Here is a 15471-nt window from a genome sequence, read left to right on the forward strand (position 1 = left end):
TTGACTGGTTCTCCATTTACAAAAGGCGAAATACGTCATTTGCTCCTAGAGGGTTCAACCCTAAAAACAACTTTGTTAAATAAAGTTCTTGAAATCAGGAAATTAAAATTTTTGGAGGATTGCATGGGAGTTCCTCAGTAAGGTTATTGTTATAACCTAACAACTGTCTCCAAAGAGATAGTTATTTCCCAGAAGAATCAAGAAAAGAACAGTCAAGTACATCTATTTTTGAGAAGAAATGTTACGGGAAAATAATGTTATCTAGTTGGGACTATAAACATGTAAGACCAGGGCTGGGCACGGTGGCTCACACCTGTAATCCCAGCACTTTGGGAGGCTGAGGTGGGTAGATCATAGGAGGTCAGGAGTTCAAGACCAGCTTGGCCAACACGATGAAACCCCATCTCTACTAAAAATACAAAAATTAGCCGGGCATCATGGTGGGCACCTGTAGTCCCAGCTACTCAGGAGGCTGAGGTAGGAGAATCACTTGAACCCGGGAGACCAAGGCTGCAGTGAGCAGAGATCACACCACTGTACTCCAGCCTGGGTGACACAAGACTCGGTCTCAAAAAAAAAAAAAATAAGATCTTTGTTGTACCAAAATCCTCTCTACCTTGATTCATGGAGTTTGAAGCTAATCTAGAAATTATATTAATATGAATGTCCCATTTCCTGGATTATCATCAACACTGCTTCCTAAAACCGCTGAATTGCATCTATCATGTTTTTCTTTCATTAAAAGTGTCCTCCTCCAGCAGAAGTAATAAGACAGGTTCCTTTCTCTAACCATGGCACTCAGGACAATTCAATTGAAATTATCAAGCCTTGCAGTAAAGGAGTGAAAGTCTAATAATGTCCCTTTACCCTGGTATATATCTTCTCCTACATATATTAGATGAGAGGTCACAGGCACTTCACAGGAGTATGTAAGGTGGTTCACCGAAGAATTATGACATAGCACCTGAACTACCTGCAGAAGGCATTCTTGTTTAAGCTGCTTGGGAGACAACACATAATGAAATGACAAGAGAACATTTTATTAGGTTGGTGAAAAAGTAACTGTGGTTTGTACCATTATATAAAGCAGCCTGTCAGATACAAAATGGCAAAGTGCAGGCTGAATGCTACAATAAGGAGACAACAGTCACCAGGATGAGGAGAGGTGAGATCACAGGAAGATTCTGACATGGCTTTTGGCCTGGCTTTAAATAATAGGAATTTTAAATTTCAGATCAGGTATACATTAGGAACACCTGTATAGAAGAATGTTATAATCCCATATTCCCTTTCCAAAATCTAGTTGTCTGTGTTGCAATCAAGTGATTAGGTCCTGCTCTTTCTAATTCAGTTTTAACAAATGAAATCTCACCTTAGGCTTTGGAAATCATCTTCAATTAGCAGCTCAAGTAACAAAAGGAACTCTGGACAGCTAAGATGAATAAATTTTAGAGATAAAGCTAGAGAGACAGGAAAACTTTTACTATAATCTAATCATGTTCTGTATTTAATGGTGATAAAATTATACTTGAAGTCTGTTTTGTACAAGCACTTTTTGAGACACCTGGACCTTGAAAGTTTAATATACATCCTGTAAATATAATCGCAGGTCTTTCACGCCATTTGATGATGGGTAAAGAATTCACATTAACTTTTTAGCATTTGAATTTGAATTTCATAAGATAAAGACCACAGCTAAAAAGGCTTTAGAATTATATTTTTCTCTTTTGTGTACAAAAGAGAAATCAATGACTATGCCTCAGTTGCTCTACCTGCAAAATAAGGATTATAATAGTTCAAATTATTGTGTAAAAGATAAAATAGTATGTATTTTTAAGTTACTTAGCACAGTGCCTGATACTAAAAATGTGTTTTAAGTGATAGCCATTGTTATATTCACACATGAAAAGCCAGAGCAAAGCAAAGAATGTGGAAAGAAGTGTGTTTAGCAGCATAAAGATTAAGACAACGTGAGACCAGAGTTGCCACAGGTAAGAGCAGAATTTTGCAGAGGCAAAGGAGATCAACACTATCAAATATGGTGACGAGAGATGGGCAGGAATGTAAGAATATTACAGCAACTCCAGCAGTAGCCACACTGGAAAGGGTAGAAAAGTACCAAGAGAATTTCAATGCGCAGCCAAGCTCAACCTCAGAAAACAATGAAAAAAGACTAGAAGGAATTATCCCCATGTGAGTACCGATATCCCCCTTCAGCCCCTTTTCCTATTTTCAAAGCGTTTTCTATAGTGTTTTCAAAGCTCAGTTTGAAAGAGCCTGTGGCATGTTTAAAGACAGAAAAAGGTGAAGAGCAGATATTACCATTTCCTAGGAATTTCCTCTTCCTTCTACTACCAGGGTTATAACTTGGCCCTACTCCATAATCCTAAGGAGACCAAACCCAGTTTTCCTCTTAGCAAGGTTGCCAGATTTCACCAGGTGCTGCTTTCTACCACAAGCTGTTTGGCTGGTTGGCATACCATGAACCTGACCAACACTTAGAAAGCAGTCACTACCAAGACCAGAAGAAAAAAGATCATTTCCATAAAAGAATAAACTTTCAGTAGTGCCTGACTCAAAATGTGATATTGTATTTTCAGTGAGATAGATGTGGGGTACTTGGTATTTATCTCATAATGTCGTTTAATGACACATTTCAGTCATCACAGCTGAAAGTGATGCTGCACCTTGTACCAATTTGAGATTAACTACTGCTCTTGAACAAATGTATTAGAAACATGCCACCCTACTTTCAGCAACAGTTTTCTGAGCCATACAGGATAAGGTGCTTTTGGATTTCTTTCCAGAAGTGTGAATAATGCTAAATTCAAGTCCATCCAGCTATAAAAATTTTAAGATGAGAACTTCATGTTGAGGAAGAAAGTTTTAAAATTCAAAAAGCATGACTGCACCAGGCCATATACCAGTCTGTTAAAATGGGAGAAATAAATGAATAATACATGAAGAAGTATTTCTAGCTACTTTCACTGGATTCTGTTTTTATGGAGAGAAATCAAATTAAAAATGAACATGTTACAATGCACATGCAATCTCTTCTATTCCTGCTACTCTTGATAATATTCTATTTATTTGGTTAAAATAGCTATGTCTTTCGCTCAAAATATAAATATATTTTTATATTTATGTATACATGCACATATATAGTCAACATTTGCTATCTGTGGGGACTATGCAAGTATGTTTTGGTTTAGAATGTTCTGAGAAAATGAGTTAGTGAGTTTATTTTTCCCCTAAGACTGAGCTGTTAGGATATTTTGGTTTCTACTATTACTAAATGACTTCTCTAAGCAAGGTAATATCCTTTGGCCTATTCAGATTAAGTTTATTTCTCTGGGTTTGTACAACTAATAGGAGGGAAACCTCCACTTCTCTTGTGCATCCAAGAGGGTAGGAGTGAGCCCATCAACCAGACAGGAGCAGACTGCTTCACATGGATAAAAAAATGGGTGAGCAGAGAGAGAGATGGGAAGCACATTTCAGATGGGACAGCAAATCACAACACTCCACCTGCTATAAGAACAAGAAGTCTTGATAATGAGATGGGACTGATTAACAGCTGGCATGTCTTTCTGGTTGATCATGTTCTAACAACAGTCTGACACACTGACTTTCGCTACGTGGGAGCCTTGGTGGAGACTCAGAGTAGTTACTGACATCAAATTGGCTACCAAGTGCATCTATTCCAGTGAGAATACACTTTTGGGAGATTGGAGGGTAGAGAAAATTGACACCAATTCTTTTTTGGTCCACTGAATACAAAGCACAGGCCTATTTTCGTTTTTTTGAATATCTAAATGAGTAGGCAAACTTTTTCTACAAAGGGCTAGATAGTAAATATTTTAGGCTTTGCAGGCCATGAAGTCTCTTGCAACTGCTCACCTTTGCTGCCATATCACAACAGTGGCAATAAACAATGTTATAAATAGATGCGGGTAATTGTGTTCTAATAAAACTATATTTTACAAAAGCAGGCAACAGGAGAATTTGACCTGCATGGCATTTTTTTTTTTTAAGACAGAGTCTTGTTCTGTCGCCCAGCCTGGAGTGCAGTGGCACAATCTCAGCTCACTGCAGCCTCCACCTCCCAGGTTCAACCAAATTCTCGTTCTCAGCCTCCCAAGAAGCTGGGATTACAGGGATGTACCACCACGCCCCACGGATTTTTGTATTTTTAGTTTTGCCATGTTGGCCAGGCTGGTCTCGAACTCCTGGCCTCAAGCATCCCACCTACCTCAGCCTCCCAAAGTGCTGGGATTGCAGGTATGAACCACTGGGGCCATAGTTTCTACACCAAAACTAAATTAAAGGTCTGTGTGGGTGAGTTAAACAAGATTAAATTAAACTGTTTCCCTAACTTTTAATACCTCTAGCTGATGCATGGACCATCCAACCATCCAGACCCGCTCCATATTGAAAGATGCTTACAAAATATAATGCAATACTATTATGCAACCACACGGATGATTATGAAACAGGAACATTAATTAAAATGTACCAATTCATAGCTTCTTAAAATTAATCTAATAATGCTTAAATGTAAAGTTTGTCATGTCTTTCCTAGCAGACATACATTTTCTACACAATCACCTATTTGGCTGGGGCCTCCAAGGAAAATGTTTTGTTAAGACGCACATACCATGCTGTTTCATAGTATGCTTGCAAGATGCAGACTTGATGAAAAAGAGCAAATGGTCCAGGCATTATATGGTATTTCATTTATGACCATAAGATGACACCAAGTTGTCATTTGTCAACTAAACGGCACTTATCACAGAGAAAACTTTAATAGAAAATTCTTTAATGTAGTTGAGAATATTAATAATTTTAAAAAACTGTATTAAAAGGCACATTTAGTTCAAAAGCTTTAAATCCAGAGCCCAAAAATGAATCTCTGGAACTTATATACAACAATTTGCTCAATTTCTGGCATTGAGTGCTCATAACACGAGATGTGGTTTCTACTCAAAAGGGTTACTAAGTAGAGCAATGCAATTATTGCTTAAGAAATAATGGTGCTGGGGCAACCTTGGGTTAAATATGAAAAGAAGTTATCAGGCCTAAAAGCCATGAAGCCACCACAGAAATGTGGGCCTTTGTCAGTATATCTGTCAGTTTGGCCAGATTTGATTACAATGGGATAGGAATAGCAAAGTCAGGTATGTACAATGACCTGCACATGAAACACCTGGAGCAGCTGTGCAAGTACATGCTGTTACTACATCATACATGCTCAAGTGTACATGAGAACACCAGCAGATTTACATTAGAAAAGGATTTCTAAGGATAAAAACTAATGGCTCAAATAATTGTTTTCACTTTTCTCCCCAAGCTTTGACACTTGATTTTGAATGAAAGAGAGTATACCAAATTTCTGTTTGGATTTATCAACAAAGTATTTTGAACGTAAATTTTTAATGCTTTCTAAAAAATAAAATCCCACAATTTTATATGCAAACTTATTGCTACATTTAAAGAGTGTTTAACAAGAAATTAGGCTCACACTTATAATCCCAGCACTTTGGGAGGCCAAAGCATGCAGACTGTTTGAGCCCAGACCAGCCTGGGCAACATGGCAAAACCCAATCTCTATAAAAAATACACAAAATTAGCTAGGCATGGTGGCAGGCACCTGCAGTCCCAGCTACTCAAGAGGCTGAGATAGGAGGATCACTTATGTCCAGGCTGCAGTGGGCCATGATCACACCACAGAGCGACACCCTGTCTCAAACAAAAGAAGAGTACAAGAAACTGTACTATACACACACACACACACACACACACACACACACACACACACACACCCACCCACCCACCACTATAGAAGTATGAAAAGGCTATCCTCACTGGCATTTCACTGGGCTTTGAAGTAGAGGTAAAATTTCTGATTCTCAAACTTGGCGACCGAGAAAAAAGGATTTCAACTTAAAATAACACTGTCCAAAATGATCTGGAAGTGGACTGTACTGGAGCACTGTGTGGGATATGAGACTAGAAAGGCCAAAAGAATTGTGAGTAAAATTTTCAAAAATAAACAGGCTGGGCATGGTAGCTCACGCCTTTAATCCTAGTACTGTGGGAGGCTGACGCGTGTGGATAACCTGAGGTCAGGAGTTCGAGACCAGCCTGACCAGCATGGTTAAACCCTGTCTCTACTAAAAATGCAAAAATTAGCTGGGCGTGGTGGCACATGCCTATAATCCCAGCTACTCAGGAGGCTGAGGCAAGAGAATAACTTGAACCCGGGAAGCAGAGGTTGCAGTAAGCTGAGATCACGCCACGGCACTCCATCCTGGGCGACAGGGCAAGACTCCATCTCAAAAAAACAACATTGTTTTCTACTCTTCTGCCATAATTACTCATTTAGAGTAAGTAGCTGTTTTCTAATGGTAATGTCATTTACTCATTGGCGTTTGCTCATGTGGCATACCTTAAGCTATATGGTTCTTTGACACACACATAAACACACACACACTCTCACCTCTTAGAAAGTGTCTTACTGCGAGTATCAACAAAAGTGCTACCAATAATTCAGATTGGTGTTTTCCAGTCAGTAACCTTAATAAAAGATTCACTATTAATATTCTGTAACAAAGGAGATTGAAATACTTTTATCTTGTCCTTCTAATTTTGAATTTATACAACTCTTTGCTGATTAATAACTATACTAAAGGGAAATTTTTAAAGAAAATCTTATTCTGTCAAAGCTGAGTCGACTTTCACTTATTGCTTAATTTAACACACACAAAAATGGATGCTTTCTACTAGCTTATAATTAGCCACTGATTTAATTGATTCTGTGCTTTAGTAACTTGGCATCTAACACATCCACTGGGAAATCCCAAGAACATCACAAGCTTTACATTTCAAATGGACCTGTGTCCCACTAAACCCTGCTTAGCTTAGGTTCTTCTGCCACTAGCTCTATTATTCAAGCCAAAGGCCACAGACTAGTTATCTTTTCCATTTTCCTTTTCTCCTGTCCAGTCATGTCAGTGCTCTCAGAAGATACAAATTCAAGGCTGGACACAATGGTTCACACCTAATCCTAGCAATTTGGGAGGCCACGGCTGATGGACCGCCTGAGCTTAGGAGTTCAAGACTGAAACCCTGCCTCTACCAAAAATACAAAAAATTAGCCAGACATGGTGGTGTATACCTGTAATCCCAGCTACTCAGGAGGCTGAGGTGGGAGGACTACTTGATTCTGGGAGGTGGAGGCTGCAGTGAGCCAAGATCACACCACTGCACTCCAACCAGGGGGACAGAGTGAGACCCTATCTCCAAAAAAAAAAAAAAAAAAGACAATTCAAATTCCATGCCTTTCTCTCCATACTGACTGCCACAGCTCAATCATCCCTTTACAGTACTTCTTAAGCTTCCTCAATTTTCTAATTGGTCTCCAGATTTGTCTTCACAACTGACCCTCTGTGCTTCCATTACCATGATGCAAAAATCCAAACTCACATCAAACTCTTGAAATGCCCTGGCATGCTACCAGACAAGTCAAATGTCTCTGTTTTCACCATTAGGTTCCTGCCTCTCTCTCTAAACCTTCACCCTGTACCTCTTTCCTTAACAGTGTCAAACTCCTTGTGGTTTTCACAGATTGCTTCTAGCCCCTACCACTACCACTGCAGAGGCTTTGCTATTTGGTTGCAATGTTCTACTGCTTCTCAGCTGGAGTTTCCCAACTTAAAATTTGACTCAGATGTCACTAGTTCTAGGAAATTTCTATGACAAATTTCTTTGAGGATCCCATGAAGTTATTTCTCTCATTCAGCGACTGTAGCATTCTGGACAGCATTTACTACCATACTGGATATATTTCACACTGGTCTCCAGAGCTGACTGAAAACTTCCTGAAGGCATGACACTATTTCTTCTTTTTAAATCTAAACCTACAATGTTATGGACAATTATATCTACATTAATACTAGGGACTGGTTAACCATTATTCATTATCAACAATAACCAACTCTTAACAACCAAAACCCAAAATAACGTCGTCAAATAAGAGTTGATAGTTCAAGTGCTAACTCAAGGCAGCTTAACCGTCAGGGTGCTCTGTCCATCCAGTCATATACTAGTTAGGATGAATATTTATCCGTACCACAAATCAGCTGCTGTTTGGATTGCAGGAGCTCAGTCTTAAAAAGCGCATCAAAGGTTTTTTGTTTTTTTGCTATAAAAATGTTTTATTAGGCCAAACTACTTACTGTGAAAATGCTTTAAAATGCAGCAGGAGGAGATATAAAGACTCAAAGAAGTGTGTAGTGACAATGGCTATCAGAACACACGAAAGAATCCACACTGCTTCCCCACTTTACCTAGAAAAGGAAGCTTCTAGGCTACCTCCTCCTCCTTTGCCAATGTCAAGGAAACATGGGGTGAAATGTGCGCTGGACTCATTTTAAACTATGTGTATTTTTAAAGCAAATGTGCAAAGATCACTATCTACTTTCTTAAAACAGCTCATTAGCAGTTATATCCCCTGCTATCTGTGTTCATGTGCTCCCATAGGGCAGGAATGCCATCCTCATTCTATTTCTAGCACACTCCAGGTACTAAATAAATATTTAATGAAAAGATAACCAGTTCATCATCTAACTTTATGGGTGAGTCATATATGGAAGTAAAATTGCACATGAATTGCCAAGTGACAGAGGCAGAAAGCAAGGTAAAATTAATTAAGGTTTCTAAATATCATGTTTATTGTTTGCCTCCAATTCATTTCAGTGAGAAACTATTTTTAAGTATGACCAATACATTCTTTACTTATGTAGTATATCAAAAAGACCAAAACTTAAGTGATTTCAAAAAGACTACCAATGTAGAAGACATACCCTACGCATGGGTATGACAGGTAAATAATGTGTCTTATTCTTGTGAGGGCAGTTACTCCTATATAAATAAAGCCTGTATCCTGAAAGGGGAGGTTCTTTGGGTTGCATGGTTTCACTTTTGTTTCATCTCTGGGTCATGCAATGTCCGGCACAAATGTGACAGAACATGTTCAGCCTTGTTCTGTGTGGCCAGTTTTGATCATTTCAGAATTACCTACCTAATCAGTGAATTAAGTTCTTTTCTTTTCTTCCCTGATGTTTAGCCATTATGGGACCAAGTAACTTCATAGGGTAGTCTAACAAGGAAAAGCATCAAATAAGGTAGTATTGCTAGGGACTCTAGCAAGTCCTAGGATTAGGAAATGGGGTAAATATTTAAAATTTAGATACCAACACATTTCAATCATTCATGTCAACTTGGATTAATATATTATGGAAAACTGCGATCTGGGTCAGTACTGTACTTCAGTTTCTTTTTAAATCATACAGATTCTGTGTACTTCGAGTTCTCCAGCAACCATATGGATAGTTTTAATTTCAGTTATCTTCAGCATCCATATGGATAATTTTAATGCTAATAGTCCCCCCACTGGGATGTCATTAACTTAAGAAATCATTTTTATTTGTATAGTTCAAAAAACAATGTATAGGCACATTTATTTCATTCAAGTCATAATCTGAACCTAAAATGCAAAGCAAAAGATTAACGTGCATTTAATATGTATTTCAAGTCTTTGTAATAGAGAAGAAAAATCATTACAAAATTCGGGTATGAGGCATCAAGTCACTAATGATAGAGTTGATTAGACATGGTTTCCATGTTCCATCTAATGACATGGAACAATGCACATGTGACAATTTAGCCTTAAAGGGTTAAGTAGAATAAACTGTAGGCAGCCCCTTAAACTCAACTGTCTCAGTATCAAGGACTCAAAGAATAGGTATTTTCCCTGTCAATGACAGTACTGCAGTGCTAACACTTGCAGCTTAATATTGGATAAAAGCTAAAGAGTGATTTATCCTGACAGATTATAAAATACAAAATGTATTAGCTTCAAGAAGAATTAAACCTGTAAGAATTGGGACCCATTTCTGTTTATAGATATAAATATTCAACAGAAGAATAAATTTCTAATTTTAAATTTCTGGCCCACATACTCAAAACAAATGACCTATACCTCATCAAGCTTTTATGAAAACTAATGGCATTACACACAAAATCCATCTATTTCCCTAGCATGTCCAATGAAACAAAAAAAAAAGGTACAGAACACATGATGGAAGTAGAAGGAACAGACTCAGATTTGTGCTAAAATCTAGGCCAAAGAACCTTCCGATGCACACAGAGTAAGGCCAGCAAAAAATCTTCCACATATACTCTGGTTCATATACCATCTGTTTGGGTTTGGGGACTTTTTGTTCTTTAAGTACAGTAGCCTATACTTCCTAAGAAATATGATTAGAAACATACATAACAGTAAAAATAAATACAATTACTTAGCTGAGGTATTTGGATTTATATTTAGAGGATGACAAAATGATATTTGACCATGTATATAGTTATATTTAACTCAAAAAGGAAGACATGTTAATATAATTTATTATAAACTTCAACCCAATCAGTCTTAAATCTTTTTGACTCTACGACTAAGTGTTAATTACAGACACTGTTACCCTAGAATGCCACTTGATAGCCCTGCATTAATTCTGCTATACCAAAGACATACCTTTTTTTAAAAAAAAAAAAAAAAGCAACCATTTACACTTACTAAGAAAAACAAAAAATTTACTTCAAATTGTAGTATAGGCTTTTCAATCACAAAAAGAAAGAAAAGAACAGTGATCTGACAGTGGTCACATCCTGTGCAAAAAAACTTGATACAAAAATGGTAGCACATGGTATCTGAGACAGGAAAAAGAAAATACAGTAGCTGAAATATGGCACTCCTGGGAATTAACTTCTAAACCAAATAGAATGCCTCTGAAATGATTAAATTTATTTGTGTATTAGTAAGAAAGCCCCACCACCATAAATAGTACAATATTTAAAAATAAAAAAAAATATATCTATCTAAGATAGATAGTGTATTTATACTGTTAGACTTCTTTAAGTGCAGAAGGTGGTTCAGGTTTTGACTGTTTTGTAATTAAATAACTGACCATATGCTTTATAAAGTTTCACTCAATCACAAAAGCCAATTTAAATCAAGGAATATGATATCAAAGTTGCATAATTTCATTTGGGACTGCCAGCAGGTTAAAGTCTCAAATCAAGTCTTTAACATTAATGTTCATTTTTAGTCAACGAATAGTTAAAAGGTTCTCAAATCTTCATATCCTCTTCAACTTGCCCTTCTAAATGATCCTCAGACTGCCATTCCTAGTTTGCAAATAAAATAATGCAATATGCATCATACTTCAAGAAAAGATGATGATGTCGAACTAACATGCTTCTGGATCTTTTCCCTGCTCCTTTCAACCTTCTTTATAATTTCTGCCACTATGCACACTGATGAGGTGAGACCCAAAAGAAACAACAGATCTGCAAGAGAAAATAAGTTGGGTTTTACATTTCTTTGAAATTTACAATTGCAAAGGTTAATATCTTACATTTTTCAAGCATTTACCACAGCTTATTATTATTATTATTATTTTTAAATAGTCTTGCTCTGTTGCCCAGGATGGAGTGCAGTGGTGTGATCTCAGCTCACTGCAACCTCTGTCTCCTGGGTTTAAGCAATTCTCGTGCACAAGCCTCCTGAGTGGCTGGGATTACAGGCATATACCACCGTGCCTGACTAATTTTTGTATTTTTAGTAGAGATGGAGTTTCACCATTTTGGACAGGCTGGTCTCAAACTCCTGACCTCAAGTGATCTGCCTGCCTCTGCCTCACAAAGCACTGGGATGACAAACGTAAGCCATGGTGCCTGGCCACCACAGCTTTTAAATACATTATTTCACAACTATTCCATAAGGCAGGCATAATCACTCTCAGTTAAAAATAAAAACATGCAAACTCAAAGGTATTAAATGATTTATCCAAAGTCATACCACTAGGAAAGGCAGCAGCCAGAATTAGAACCCAAGTCCTCTGACAATTTTCCCTGAAACCTTCTGTGGCTTGCCTTTAACATTAACACCAAAAAAAGGAGTTTTTTTTATTTCACAGATCACATAGTCCTTTAAAAACATACTGTCTCAGCAGTAGTAGCCAATTTGAATGAAAATGTCTATGTGAAGATTAAAAATTTGACATTAATATGTTCTATTTCAAAGCGCAGAAGACTCTTTACAATAGTATCCACTCAATTCTTATTTACTGCTTGAAAAATTGCAGATGTTTCATTAAAACGCCATTTTTTTAAAAAGGGGAATTGAATATGGAATTAAAATACTGAAATTCAACTAGCTCAATTTTAAGGTAAATTTTAACTTACAGAAAACAATGTAGGGACACTGTAAAACTCATTTTCATAAATAAGAACGCAAGGACAGCATTACTGTCAAATACATTATTCCTCATAATTACATAGGAAAACTAATTTTTAAATGCACTGTATTATACATTTAATAAATGATAACGTAAGAATAATGTGTAATTTCCACATAGTCTTTACAAAACCTTCTGCTATTCAGGTCAGACTGACATTTTGTGACACTAGACTGTACATCAAGAAACAATAATGAAATTATTAGTTTAACTACTGAAAATTCTAACTTTAAAAAAGAGACCAACTTGGTTTTCGGGGAGATTAAGTCCAGTTTTTTCTTCATACAAGATGGCACAGTACCTTAAAAAGTTATAAACTGTAATTACTCTATACCAGGTTTTGTTTTGCTATGTTTCAGAATCACAAAATATGATTTTTATAACAATTGATAATCTATAAAAAAAGCAAAAACCAAAACCCTGGAGTTAGGAGAGTAATTCCCCTAAGCTTCCCCAAATGAAAAAATAGACTCTTTTTTCAAATCGAGAGTTACTTTCCTTATTTTTCTATTTTAAAAGAATTTTAAAATTAGAACACATTAGAAAATATGATTTTTCTAAAACAGGTAAATGAGAAAGATAACGTTTTCTTTACCCAGTATGCTTAGGCTCTCAGTCTGAAAAACCTTCTGAAGTGGAGGAAAGTAAATAACTAGTAATTGTCCCATGATGGATCCGAGAACTGCATAGCAAAACATTTTATTACTGCAGAGTCCAATCTCAAACACAGACTTGGTCTGTTGGCAGAGCAGAGAGTTCAATTATTACTCCTTGGTCACAGAAATAACTTCTTTATTATTATATTCACTTCCAATTTTTAATAAGCAGTATCACTTTAATCACTGAATTCTACAAGGTCAATACCAATACTGTGAAATCTCAAATTTTACTATTGTTTTGGAATAATTCAGATGGAATAAGAGTAAATATTAAAGTAGCTTTTATTAAGGGCTTGCTTAAAAAAGTGACACTATATAAATGAGACCACAGAAAGAAAAGAAATTTTCTTTTAACATCCCAAACATCAAGAAACTTTATTTGTATTTTGCTAAATCATTTCTAACCATTCACTAAGGTGGATACTCTAAAATCCTTTCTTGGAGAATGGACCTAATTATGTGTATACTGAAAAAGTAAAACCACTTTTCACAAAAAAATAAGTATTACAGCTTCTTCAAAAAATAGTCAATTAGTGAGAATTCACTGTACTTAGAAGTTCTAGCATGGCAAATGGTAATATAGTTAAGGACTCATAAAGTGCTTTAAAGCTGAAATGAACAGTCATGCCTCAAATGAAACTAGTTTTTAAGGACAATACGCTCTTAAAAAGCACCACAAAACTCTGGCCCATTATTTCCTAACAAAACACTTAGACCAAGAAGCAGCAGTCACACCTTAAGATACAACAAGGGAAGTAAAGCAAATTAAAATGTCCTAAGCTTTGACACAATGACAGGAGTAATGGAAAAAAAATAGGCACAAAACTGCTCTTGCACTCCCAGCAATACTGTTTTCTAAAATGAGACTAATAACATCTTAACAGAACCTATGAGGTTTGTTCTATGATCAGATAATGTTAACCATGATCTATCTTATAGCTAAACCCAGATGACAACACCTAGGAATTATTAATACTTTTACGTAGTAGTCAGACATAAAGCTTACCTCCTGCAAATGCCCCATCCTCATTGTGACCAATGGCACATGTTTATAAGAAGGCTGTGTCTGGGGCTGTAATCCGTGGCTACAAAATTAAGCAAAGCTAAAAACCCATAATCTTTGCCTACTTATTAGAAAGTACTCTACTCAAGTGAGGCAATCAACTAAGAGCACCTAAACATACCTGGGATCTGGAACTCAGCGCATTGAACATGTCAAAAAACACAAAGCATGTGAAGGTCATTGTTGTGTCTCGAGGTGTAATCACATTGTCTCGCAGCTGTTAAGAGGTAATAACAAAACTACTTTTCAGTGGCTGAATTTAATGGACAAATAGGGTGGCTTTTTAAAAAATACAAACATTTTCTTTCCATTAGGAAGAAACAGCTTTAGCATAACATATGAAACATAAAAGCTACCTAAATTTTCTATAAATCACATAGTGAAAAGTTGTAATCTACATAAGTAAAAAAAAATCTTCTCATTAACTATGTATTAAATATTAAAATACTGTTATTATTTTAAAATAAAGTGGCTATATGATATACTCAGATTTTCTAACTTCTCTCTAAATTTTCATGTATTTTTATTACATCTGATACTTCTCTGTAGATTTAATTATTCTAATAAATGAATCAATTAATTTATCCATAAAGATAGAAATCAAACTCTTATAAAATGTTTTTATCATATTCTTCACTAAAAGAGCTCCCTTAATGTCCCAGACTTCTGAGTAACACATCAAAATAACTAAGAATCCTATCATATATATAGAATTCATGTTAATATAGCAGCTTGTCCAGTGAATATACCTCACGCCAGAAGACAAACAAAGTCCCGCAAACAATGATTATTGATGAAACAAGTATTTTAAGTATCAAGTTTTTAGTTAAAATACTGTCTTTCCAGTTGCGAGGAGGTTTACGAATGACATCTTTATCCACTGGTTCTACTCCAAGGCTTAAAAACAAACAGAAAAATAAATTACTTTCAAGTTTTAAGGTTTGGATTTGTTACTTCCACAACCTCACTAACCTCAAGGATCCAGCAAACTAAATGCTTTCTTATGGAAACAAAATGTTGAATCATAAAGAAAACCTTGGCTGTGATTATGCAAAAATAACCACTGATTTTGTCACTTTCCTCTGCAACTCATTTGTTTGGCACAGTTTGATAGGGGATAATCAACTTTCAAAAACTATCTAACTCATTTACATCTAAGTTTACTTATTTCAAATATGGTGTGAAATACATGGTGTGAAATACATGACCTACTAACCAAATTTTGAAATATCTTTCATATAAAGAGGTTTTGACTAGGATGATTTGTTGGAGTGGCCAAATGACATCTATCACTCAACTACCCCATTATTATTAATTTTTTTTAAAAAGTTAAGATTCAGGTCTTAATACTTTTCCAAAGTTCTCTAAAACTGACAGCAGAACCTAGATAATA

General features: G+C 36.1%; 1 protein-coding gene across 11 annotated transcripts in view; it reads right to left on the reverse strand.

Annotated features, from left to right (window-relative positions):
* Positions 1-15471, reverse strand: part of ATP2C1 (ATPase secretory pathway Ca2+ transporting 1) — a 165313-nt gene that overhangs the window by 3770 nt on the left and 146072 nt on the right. For 6 of the 11 annotated variants that reach the window (XM_032266721.1, XM_032266743.1, XM_032266780.1 and 3 more), the window contains 4 exons: positions 14828-14975; positions 14200-14295; positions 12952-13093; positions 11282-11406 (listed from right to left, as the gene is read on the reverse strand). In XM_032266721.1, coding sequence (XP_032122612.1) covers positions 11282-11406; positions 12952-13093; positions 14200-14295; positions 14828-14975 — 511 coding nt within the window. Of the gene's footprint in view, positions 1-1390; positions 1433-11281; positions 11407-12951; positions 13094-13316; positions 14101-14199; positions 14296-14827; positions 14976-15471 lie in introns of those variants that run through there. The other 5 variants (XM_032266728.1, XM_032266770.1, XM_032266799.1 and 2 more) reach the window with 3 other exon arrangements.

Source organism: Sapajus apella, unplaced genomic scaffold (assembly GCF_009761245.1).
Source record: "Sapajus apella isolate SASKATOON/1434 unplaced genomic scaffold, GSC_monkey_1.0 scaffold4, whole genome shotgun sequence".
NCBI lineage: Eukaryota > Metazoa > Chordata > Mammalia > Primates > Cebidae > Sapajus > Sapajus apella.